Here is an 11,543-nt window from a genome sequence, read left to right as displayed (position 1 = left end):
TCACATGTTCTTGTGCATACAAACTGATGTTGGCTGTTGCTGTGTGGTCCAGTTTTTTTTTGGTTGTGTTAGTTCATGGAAGATAGAGTAGGTTTTCAATCTTAATCATGCGATGTATTTTGCAGTATGTTAATTTCTGGTAATAATTACATCCTGGACATATGGGTCTTCAGATTTTCCTCTTATAGGATGTCTATTTTTCATCCTGGGCATGGGTTTCCAGATTGTCCAGTCCTTGTTCTATATGGTGTGTATTTGTCTCTGTTTTTTCTCTATGGACTACAGAGCATGCTAATGTGTATACCATGTATTAATCTGCACACACGATGTATTATTATGAGTACAGAGTATGTTTATGAGGTATAAAGTGTTTTTTCAATCATTTCTAGTCATTGTTACTTTTGTAGGTTGTATTTTTTTTGTAATAAATACATCTCAGGTATATGGATTTCATATTTTGTACACTCATAGGATGGATTTTTTAAATAAATACCTGCAGTTTATGTCAACGGTATATATATGCAGTGGGATGTTAATCAACATTTGTTGGTACCAAATAAATCACCAAAAAAACCAAATAAATAACTAGAATCATCAACACCATGGAATATAATATACATGCAAGTTAATCAACATTTGTGGGCACCAAATAAATGCTTCCAAAGTCATTAACACTACAAAAATACCACATTCCATTCCACTTGATAACTAATTCACACTTGCCATTACTAAACCATGTTGCGGAAAAAGTTGATCTCCGTAGGTTCTGGTGCAGTAGACAATTTTGAAGGACATGATGCTAAAGTGTGATTCTCAGACCCACAACCACTGCATTTCATAGGTTTTGTAGATTTTATGTGCAGCCCAGACTTCTTCCGTTTCTCCCCTGGACGTCCTTTAGTTTTCTAGTTACTGTATGATCCCTAATATTGTGTTGCTGCGACGCACTCCCCTGGCCATCATCACCGACAAAGTCCCAGTTGGATGTTTGTTAAGTGTTCTTTCTCTTTTGATTTGCATTGCCACCAACAAACTCACCTTTGGACGTATCTTCAACATGTCCACCTTTTTTTTGTTTAGCTTTTCGTTTTGCCGCTTCACTTAACTTCATAGACTTAAGTTCATTTGACAAAGCCAACATGTACTTATCAGCTATAGCCTTGCTTTTATCCGATTCGGATGCTACTTTAGCTATGTCTGTGAAATCATTGCACAGTGTCCCATACCGGATCAGCTTCCTCTCTTTAATTGACAACTTCCTGTCACTAGGGACATCAGGCAAGTCTACTTTCTGTGTAACAATGTCTTCTGGTGGCATTTGCCACCTTGGCAGTATGTAATGCGGCGGTATGTACCCCACAGCACCAACCTGAGCCATTACTCGCAATGCATGGCAGCACAACAAACCATCCCTTTTAATTTTAGAGCATTCGCATGTGTAGGTTGATTCCTGCATGTTAGCTTCCACCCTCTAGGATCTCTTGCCATATCCATAAACTGATCATGTTATTGGAACAACATCAAACAGATGCCCCTCAACTAGATTTGCATTGTAAGATGTAACTTTACGAATCTCAGCCCTGAAACGCAGGTAGATGGGCCTGGTGTACACTTGTATAGCTTGTTTCTCAAGTGGCCACTCTCCCCACATCCTTAGAGTTTTTCTTCCATTTCAAATTCATTACCATCTTCTGCAACTTCAATTTTCTCTTGTAGTTTCATGTATTGTCTGAAGAAATGCACGAGGCTGTTGTGTGGTCTAACATATCTTTTCAAAACAGCATTGAACCCTTCACTACGCGCTGTAGTTTGTAGGAACGGGAAGAACCTATCCCTGAAGTAAGCAGGGACAAAACTGGATCTCAGATCATAGACGTCCTTCAAATGTGTGTTGTCCCCTACATTGTACTTGATGATCATTTCTGCCCACCTTCTTTCAAATTCATCTTCTGTCATGCTGTGGTCAATTATCTCATTGAACTCTCTCCGTAGATCTTCATTCTTAGCCATGTCATTTCCTAGCACAGGTTGGAAATTCTGCATTATGTGCCATCTACAATTCCTGTGGCATGAATTTGGAAAAGTTGCCAAAATGGCACTCCTCATTGCACCATCCTGATCAGTGATGATGTTAGTTGGGTGCAAACCATCCATCGCCTCAAGAAATGCCTCAAATAGCCAAACAAAATCTTCCACCCTTTCTTTTTTTAGGAACCCACAACCAAGTTGAATTGATTCACCATACCTATTTATCCCAATGAATGGCGCAAAGGGCATGCTGTACATGTTTGTCATGTAGGTAGTGTCAAAAGACAAACAATCACTGTAAATCTTGTATGCAGCTCTTGCTGGCCCATCAACCCAGAAAATCCGCCGAACTCGGTGATCATGATCAACATCTATCTTGGAGAAGAACTCGCGGATCATCCTTTTTCACCTTATCAAACTCGCAAGTAACAATGACATGTCTTGCTGAGTTTCTGGCACATCAAGTGTTGCCATGAAGTTGCTAACATCTTTTGTCACATAGGGAACATTAGCAAGCTTGCCATACAACTCTGCCATAATAGACATCACTCTTCCAGCTGACAGGTTAACCTTGTGAAGTAGCCTGATGAAGTCCCTTTCTTCCTTTGGGATTCCCCTGTGGGATCTCAAGAACCTTTTCAAAGAAAATTTCTTGACACATGGATGATTGTGCTCTTCTATAAACATTGTTACATGCCACTTCTTGCCTCTTCTTTTCACTCGCAGACGTGCCTTGCAGTCAGTCTTAACAGTTATTGCACGATTTCTTAGTTTCACTGGTGGAGCTTCCAGCCTATTGATATCAGGGTTCTTCCCACTTTTGTTGCAAACAAATAGACATTTGTCTTTCTCCTTATCAATGCTAGAGTTTCTCGATGTACTAGACTTTATTGAAAAGCCTACATGCTTAGCATATCGATTATAATGCACTCTAGCTTGCTCCCAACTATCAAACATCATCCCTGGATATGGTTTGTCAACAGTTGGCTGGCTACTTGGAGTTGACTGAACTTCATCTTCTCCACCTGAATCATCGCTAGATAGGGTAATCCCAGTAAGTACATCAATTTCTGTTGATGGTCCTGTGTTGCCACCAGATATGTGAACTTCTACTGCAGCAGCTTCTACATGCTCTAGATCACCTTGAGCTTCTTTTGGATGAACTACATCTTCAGGATCTTCTAGATCTTCCAGTGTAACATTTAGGTCCAGATCCATATCTACAATACATAAGCATTTAAGGCCATATACATTTAACAAACTGACAATTCAATTCAGCTGCATCAAAGAACTAAAGCATTTAAGATCATAAGCGAGAAAAATTTACATGTATTTTTTTCAATTCTACATGTATTTATTCTTGATGCAAATTGATGTGACAACAGTACTTGCTACATCTTGTCTTAAAATGACATTAAAAACCTGTTTTTTTCCAGGAACATGATGCTGATGCTATGAAGTCCTACAACTAGGAATCAAGATTTCGAACAAGCATCACATTGTACATGTTTTTGGTTCAAGACAACCTGCACTACCAATTCTTGCTATTTTGCTCATGCTTCTGAGAAACAATCACTGATGGATTTATACATCCTGGGATATGTAAACTGCACACTTCTATTTCTTTCTCCTTACTACTACTGTCGGATTTATACATCCTGGTATGTGTAAACTGCTAAGCCAAGTGAATCCTTATTTTGATGTGGATCTGTTATACTTCAAATTTGCAGAATTGGCCTGGGTCAATTCTTTATACATCTTAGCATGAGTAACCATGAGTAACCAGAATTGGCATGGGTCAATTCCTGGCATGTAGAAGTTTAGGATTTGGGGAGGGTAAGAAGTTACAGATCTGGCATGGGGAAGGAGTTTTTTACCTCTGTTTTCTGGGCGTGCTACAGGAGATTTGTAGCAGATCTTCTTTTATCTACTTTGTAGCATGTATTTTGGGGCTCTTTTTGAAGCTACAGGATGGAGTTTTTCTTGCTGCTCTTGGTACACAGCAGGCAGCAGGCGGCGGCTGGAGGAAGAAGATGAGGGCTAAAAGAAAGGAAACGAGGGGCATGTAGGGTTTGATTGACAGCCTGTATTTTTTCCTGTAATTTTTTGTCCTTTTCTGTGGTCCAATCCACGTCCTTAGGAAACGAGGGGCATGTGGGGATAGAATTCTATTTCTGGTAGCTGTCGCTATCAACTGTGGGCCCCACTTTCTATTTTAGGAAAAAGTCAAATTCGGACAGGGGGCACCCTGTAGCACTACCTGGTAACACTCCCTATCCACGTCCAAATATAAAACCTGAAACAGTCACCACTCGCTAAAGGGCCAGGCCTCGCTTAAGGCGGCCTTGATGGTCGGGGCCACAGAGAGCGAATAGGGTTCCGCAATTTTCTAGCGTATTATTCTTGGACTTTACTGAGTTATCGGCCTATTAGCTAAGGTTTTAAATGTGGCTAGAGTTTTGGCCCAGCTCAAGCCCAAAAGCAAGCCCATCAGCTCTCAGTTTTTCTGTCTCGTGAGCGAGGAACAACAGGCTACACACGAAATTCTCAAATAAAAAAAAAAAAAGAGGGAGGAACGAAACCAGACAGCACCCAATTTCCAATCGAGGTTGGCAGCGCCGCCGCCGGCTCTCCGCTCGCCTGCTCCGCCCACCGGCTCGCCCACGCCACACCCTTCCGCTGTCTACCGCGTTCCCACTCGTCTATCGCCGCCGCCTCCCCACCCCACAGGAGTTGGAGTCCTCCCGGCGGCGCGACGTGGATGAGGAGCGCGGTGCGTGGCTGGGGGCGGTGCTGTGAGGGATGACCGGGGGCCGGGCGCTTGACGGGCTGGTTCCTGATTTGAGGAGGATCGTGCAGGTCGGGCGGTTGGGGAAGACGAGTCGGCCGAGTGCTGTCCATCGGGCGCACGAGAGGCAACTATACGCGTCCAAGAAGTATCGACGACCCAGAGCGCAGATGAGTACTCATCGCATCAGGATCCACATGTCGGTTTGAGGTTTCAGCCGTCTTGTATCCGGGGACCGGGGTGGCGACCGGAGGGTGGGAGGATTTGGTGGCGGCGGTTGGGAAGAAGCATAAGGAGAGAATAGCGCATGCCTGATCGCGCCGATTACACTGGTTCTTCGTCTGAGGTTTCAAGTATCCGGCAATCGATGGAGAAAGCTCGTGTTTCTGAGGATTCTGCAGATCCAAGCACCAATTGCGATTGGTCCCAACCTCAGGCTGACCTGCTGGTTCAGATCTTCGGCAGTCTCGATATCCCAGATCTTTTCAGCTCAGGTGCGGTATGTCGCTCCTGGCACCTCAATTACCTGGAGGCCCGTCGTCTCCGGCTGTGCTCCCCGAACCAGAGTCCCTGCCTTGTTTATTCCTCCGGCGACCGTGACGCCAACACGGCCACCCTGCATAACATGTCCACCAACAAGCTCTACCACGTCACCCTCTCAGAGCCTGCCTTCCGCACACGCTACGTCATGGGCTCCTCCCATGGCTGGCTCATCACCGCCGACGAGCGGTCCAATCTCATATTTGTCAACCCTGTAACCAGAGCTGAGATAGTTATGCCTCCACCCGAAACCATGAACAATGTCAGGCTCCGCTACACTGAAGAGGGCGTGCTAGATGGGTATGATATCCTCTCCTTGGATCTGATCTCTCGGGATTTTGACATTGAAACTGAGACGTATGATGTTACACTTGAAGAAGGCCGCTTTCACTTCTATTTGAGGGTCGTTCTTACTTGTGATCCCTCCAGTGCAAACTGCATAGTCCTCCGAGTACACTTTCCATATGATCATCTCTCTTATGCTAGGGTTGGGGACACCAAATGGACTTGGATTGATCAAAATGAAGATTGCTGGTGTTATCAAGATATACTTTATAACAATAGTGATGGTCTGTTTTACGGTGTTCGTGGTAGGGGCGAGATCGATTCTATTGATCTTAGTGGGCCCTCTGCTGAAGTGAAGGCCATTTTGAAGCCTGTCATATCCTATCAATTACATACTAGATATATTGTTCGTGCACCATGGGGAGATTTTTTGCAGATATGGAGACACGATAGATATAATGAGAATGGGAAAAGGGAACGAGTTGCAGCCAAATTTTTTGTCTACAAGGTCGATTTTGTTGAACAAAAGCTTGTGCAAACAGATAGCATCCAAGAGCACGCATTGTTCATTGGTTTCAATAGCTCTTTCTTGCTTCCCATTAAAGATTTCCCTGCGTTGATTCCCAATAGCATCTATCACACGGATGACTTGATGCATTATATCTGTTCTCAAAGATTTGGTCTCAGACAAGTTGTTGTCTTTAATATGAAAGACAACAGTTTCCTTGAGTTATCGCCTCCTAGTTCAGATGCAAGATTGAACTGGCCACCCCCAGTATGGATTCAACCATCACTTACTTGAGGTTAGTGAAAATTACTGATACAAGACATACATCAATTTTTGTTTGTTTTATGTTTTAGTTCTTTCTTATGTAGCATAGTTGGCCACTTAGATCAGCACATGAGTTCATGTCACCTCCAGGGTTAGCCACAGGCTCTAACCAGTGCTTGCAATTTTTTAGAATATTGCTACTTGTAGAGAATCTTTTTGGGTGCACATTCAGTAGGACGTGATCATAATAGGACGTGATTGTTATACTGCATAGTTGATTATTTAGTGGGACGTGATCACTCAGTGGGATGTGATCATTCATCAGGAGTAGTTGATTTCGACAACGATACGTAACTAGGGACGTAACTAGGGACTGCCTTTCTTTGAAATGTAGTAACATGACATGTAGAACTATTGGTGCTGCTAGAATATGCTTAAATCCTCAACTTTTTTCTGCTTCTTATGACCATCAAACTAAATATTATACTTAATTGTACATCTAAATCTTGGATGGTTTCATAATTGATATATTTACACTTGAAGGAGGCCTACTAATAAATATAAAGTTACTCAACTTGCTTCTTTAATATCCAACATTGAAATGCTTCGTTGGTCCCGAAAGCTTTATCTCAATCTATTCCCTCTTTCCTAATAAGTTACCAACATACCGTTTTGAATGATCCTAATTTTTTTGATTTATTTTTGTGTTATGATGTCAGTTTTCTAATTTACCACTGTTTATGATGATTACAATTATTTATCACATAAGGCTAAGTTGTGCATGTTAAATAAAATACAACTAAGATCATCTAGCTGATACAAGTAACGAAACAAGTCCAACCATATTACCCCATCAATCTCCAATTCTGCATACAAGTCTAATCACGATCACAAAATTGTGATAATATTCGCATTGCATCTTCTAAAATCTGAACACAAGGTTAGCAATTGTGGGGAGATAGCGGACAAAGATTTTTGGCCCCTGGACACCAGTGCTCCTGCTGTTTAAAAAATTTAAAATTCACACTTTTGTGTTTCAATAATTAGTAAAAAAATCATGGTGTAGCCAAATGAATTATCCCATAAACATGCGAACTTTTAATTTCAAATACAAAATATTCTAGGCTACACAAAAATTACAAACATGTGGATCTGGGTATGCATATTTCAAATCTCCAATTTTTAACAGATTTTGTCTTTTTTGTGTAGCCTACAATACAAATAATTTCATATTAAAATTTTACACGCTTGTAGGTTACGTCATTTACTATGTCCAGATTTATTTTTTAGATTTTTTTAAAACAAATATGTATGATTTTTTTTTTAAAACAGCAGGAGAACTAGTGCCCAAGAGCCAAAGATACTTTTTGAGAGATAGCTCACTTTCTCAGCAAGTTACTTTCCTAGTATATTTGTTGAAGCAAGCATTTAAGCAATTATAGATAACTAATAATCATATCTTTCGTGCTAAGAAACAGAATATTATACTTAGTGGTTGCAACAGAATGTTTTGGGTTACTCATCATAATTGTTGTCTTTTGTTTTTGTTTCTCAGATCCATCATGGAAGCAATCCGGTGAATGGATAGTTGTTTATCCAGGCCAGCCATCCCTTCTTCTCCCAGCCTTACATGGAATTAGCTGTCTAAATAGCTCGTAGCTACCAAATGGGGCATCTCTTGCCCGTGCTGAAATCCCACCGGCCGTTGTCAAGGTCCTGCCCAGCAATTATTAGACGAATAGTTTGTGTTCAGTATACTTTCGTTTAGGCTGCAAACTTTGTGTTAACTGTTGGAGGAGCACATATTTCTAATACTGGAGAAGCTCTCATATCCTAATCAATGAAAACGACAAGTCTTTCGGTTCGTTTTTTTTTGTTTGACAATAGTCTTTCGGCTCATTTTAAAACAGGAAAACACTTTCAGAATTGCCAGTAAGTATGGCAGGCTGTTCCATATATAGGCAGCCGTGCATCCTACGGTTCCCTTTAGCTAAGACAAGGGATTCTTGGGTAGACGTATCCGGAGGTTTTCCCCTGAGCGTTTCGGCAGCGGGCTTCAGTTCCTCGGCCGTCCGAAGCTGTGATCAGCACGGAGCTGACGCTGATGTCCCTGCAACTGCCGCTGTCGCTGCAGTCGAAATCGACGGCCGTCTTCCGGCTCGAAGTCCCCTTCAGGTTCGTGTACGTTATATTGCTCAGCGCCACTGCCCCCTGCAAATACACGAAGCTGAGATTACTAGTGTGTTTTTGTGTAACTTGGCACACACGTACTCATCATGCACACAATGTACATACCGCGTTTGGGACGACGCCGCGGTCTACGTAGAACTGGTCGATGATCACTGGATTTTCCACGTTGGTGAAGTTTATGTTGGTGAAGGAGATGGATTTCGCGTAGCCTCTCCCACCCTGCGCGAGGAAACAATCACACCCGTCAGAAATTCAGAGTTTCAGCTTGTTGGAAGTAAGAGAAAAGTCCATAGGTTTCAGTTTCGTTTTGTGCTAGCCTTCACTGTACCTGCCAGGTTTTGATTCTCGCTCCGTTCATGGTGTTGATGAAGTGGACGTTTCTCACATCGATGTGCTCCACTGACTCCATTGCGCCATGCCTGCCGAGACTCCCCACGCTAGCAACAAAAAACGGCCACACCATTACAATATTTCATCTTCAAGTGCTTGACTCATCGAACGCGAATTCGAAATTTTTGTTACCTCACGCCGTGGCCGGGCCCGCACATGATCCCGTCGATGGTGACGAAGTGGCTGCCGGGGCCGATGGAGATGCAGTCGTCGCCGGTGCCGATGGTTAATCCGGTGATGTGCACGTCCTCGCTCCGGTCGATGTGGACGCCGTCGGTGTTGGGGCTGTCCCCGGGGGCGGTGATGGTGAGCTGCGTCACGTTGACCTTGCTGCTCTGGATGACGGCGATGTGCATCTGCGGGCTGTTCTTGCTGCTGAAGTGGCTCAGCTCCAGGTTGGTGCAGTCCATCAGCACCAGGGACTGTTCAATGCATCTAGTGTTAGCTAGTGTACTCTACAACAGTGTTTTTTCTTGCGTTCAAAAGTTTGTACTAACCGTGGGAGCATGAGGAATACATTCCTGAAACAAGAACAATGACAGGTGAGTGGAGATAAATACAGTAATTCAAAAGGCAGAGAAATACAAGACGAGTGGGCTCACATCACCGTCTCTGCATCTGTTGCTCCACCAAGTCTCGCCTCGGCCGTCGAGCACACCACCGCTGCCGGTCACCGTGAGCCCGTCGACCTGACGGAACATCAGCCAGTAGTTCTGCCGGTCCCATGCGCTCGCCGGCAGCGCCGTAATGGTGCCCATTACCTGGCAGCTCATTTCTTCAGACCGTCTAGTCGGATGAAGCAAAACCACGGCCATGATCTTAAGCCCAGATCAGGAAAGGCGAAGTACGTACCTGGACGGTGATTCTGGTGGCGGCGCAGGGCCCTCTGAACTCGGTGGGGCCGACGAGGAAGGACTTGGCCGCCGGCACGAGCAGCGACGCCGACGCGCCCCTGGCGCCGCACGCCGCGGTCCATGCGTGCACGAACGCCTTCGAAAGTTCAGAAACACGGGCAAACACAAGCGCAATGTTTATCTCGGGCATCGGGTACATACCTCGGTGCTGTCCGTGAGGCCGTCGCCTCGAGCGCCGAAGTGCTCGACGTTGAAGACGCGCTCCTCCCAGCCGCCGGCGAGCACGCTACCACACCAGGCGAGGCCGGCGACGACCAGGATGGCCGTGCGGATGCCGACGATACCCTGCAAGATAAGTAAACAAGCCTCACACATCACCATTGCTGAATGCTGACCATCACGTTACGTGCTGCTCTGAAACTACTTTTGAGTTTTGTCAGCTGAATCTGAACATCAGTTCGAGCTGACTTTTGAAAATTATAGCAGCAGTACCATATCAAATGCCAAGATCTGCTAGTGATCGTAAAACTGTTTCTCGGCGACGGCGAGGGCCGTTTGGGAGTATATATACTGATATACACACCGACAACCACCGAAAACCTTAGGCGGCAATTCTTGTTTCGGTCTCGAAGATGCCAAGTGAATTCATCACCCAGCTGTCCAAATGAGGCAATATATTTTGTCAGATCCTGCATATTCAACGCAACGCCCACCGGTAGTGGATGGATGGATTTCGTCGTGATGCTTCGCGTCGGCGGAATGAGATGGGGTTTAGAGACGCGTTCGATCTTGCAGATATACGCTGAATCGTCGAATTGAATGCAGAAGCAATTTCGGTAAATAAACGTGCATGTGCGCCTCAAGATTAGCTGCGTAATTTCAGTAAATATACGCGCGTGTGCTCGTCAAGATTGCGTGCTAGAAGATACTCCATATACTGAGTTTATGAAGGCGTATCCAAAGCTGATGATGCAATATTTCGCCTTTTATTGCGAAAGCTGTGTTTTTTTGGACAAGTCTTTAGTAGTTCGCATTTATGGAAAGATCGGTGCCGAATCGGATCCTATGGAAAGATCTGTGCCGTCCGTTAATTTGCAAGATAGTGCACCATATATTTTTTCCTCCCACGACGCCAAGGCCGCGGCCCTGTTCTCCTTCTACGACAACCTACTTGGACGGCGTTCTGACGTCGCCTGGGATTTCGACGTGGAAGAGCTCTACTCTTTCTGCCCCAGGATCAATGGCGCGCTGCCCTCGTCGCGCCCTTTTCGGCCCAGGAGGTGGAAGAGGCGGTGAACTCTATGGACCGCTCAAGCGCGCTGGGCCCTGATGGGCTTGGGCCCAGCTTCTACCGTGCGGCCTGGGGAGAGGTGAAGCCCGCCATGCTGTGGCTTTTTGAACAATTCTGCTCCCGCTCCGTTGACCTCGCCCACATTAACAGAGCTCACATTGTGCTCCTCCCCAAGAACGTCGGCGTGCTCACCCCAGGCTCCTTACGGCCGATCTCTCTACAAAACTGCTCGGTCAAGGCCGTCAGCAAGGCCCTAACCATCCGTCTCCAGCAACAGATTGGCTCCATCATCGACGCAGTATTATGTGTATGATCCCACCTACCATGACATTACAATGTGCGGTATTTCTATCCACCTACCGTAGAGCCATTAAGCCATCTCCACCAGGTCATCGCAATCCGGAT

The 11,543-nt window shown here is 44.9% G+C and overlaps 2 protein-coding genes across 2 annotated transcripts; one reads left to right on the top strand and one right to left on the bottom strand.

Annotated features, from left to right (window-relative positions):
- Positions 1-5,149: 5,149 nt before the first annotated feature.
- Positions 5,150-6,443, top strand: LOC124671674 (F-box protein SKIP23-like). Its single transcript, XM_047208018.1, has one exon. It carries the CDS (start codon positions 5,184-5,186, stop codon positions 6,441-6,443), a length of 1,260 nt encoding a protein of 419 aa, XP_047063974.1. The 5' UTR covers positions 5,150-5,183.
- Positions 6,444-8,399: 1,956 nt separating this feature from the next.
- LOC124671673 (polygalacturonase ADPG1-like) lies at positions 8,400-10,228 on the bottom strand. Its single transcript, XM_047208017.1, has 8 exons — positions 10,049-10,228; positions 9,846-9,983; positions 9,596-9,754; positions 9,491-9,514; positions 9,126-9,415; positions 8,932-9,040; positions 8,709-8,822; positions 8,400-8,624 (listed from the first exon to the last, which is right to left on the bottom strand). Exons 1-8 carry the CDS (start codon positions 10,226-10,228, stop codon positions 8,400-8,402), a joined length of 1,239 nt encoding a protein of 412 aa, XP_047063973.1.
- Positions 10,229-11,543: the final 1,315 nt, after the last annotated feature.

Source organism: Lolium rigidum, chromosome 7, assembly GCF_022539505.1.
Source record: "Lolium rigidum isolate FL_2022 chromosome 7, APGP_CSIRO_Lrig_0.1, whole genome shotgun sequence".
In the NCBI taxonomy this organism is placed as follows: Eukaryota; Viridiplantae; Streptophyta; class Magnoliopsida; order Poales; family Poaceae; genus Lolium; species Lolium rigidum.
This window is presented reverse-complemented; position numbering and strand designations above follow the sequence as displayed.

Coding starts and splice junctions, on each gene's coding strand:
- LOC124671673 (XM_047208017.1), bottom strand. CDS start 10,228: ATGGTGATGTGTGAGGCTTGTTTACTTATCTTGCAGGGTATCGTCGGC. Junction 9,755..9,845: donor CCACCAGAATCACCGTCCAG/GTACGTACTTCG, acceptor ATGAGCTGCCAG/GTAATGGGCACCATTACGGC. Junction 9,515..9,595: donor ACAGATGCAGAGACGGTGAT/GTGAGCCCACTC, acceptor TTCTTGTTTCAG/GAATGTATTCCTCATGCTCC.
- LOC124671674 (XM_047208018.1), top strand. CDS start 5,184: ATGGAGAAAGCTCGTGTTTCTGAGGATTCTGCAGATCCAAGCACCAAT.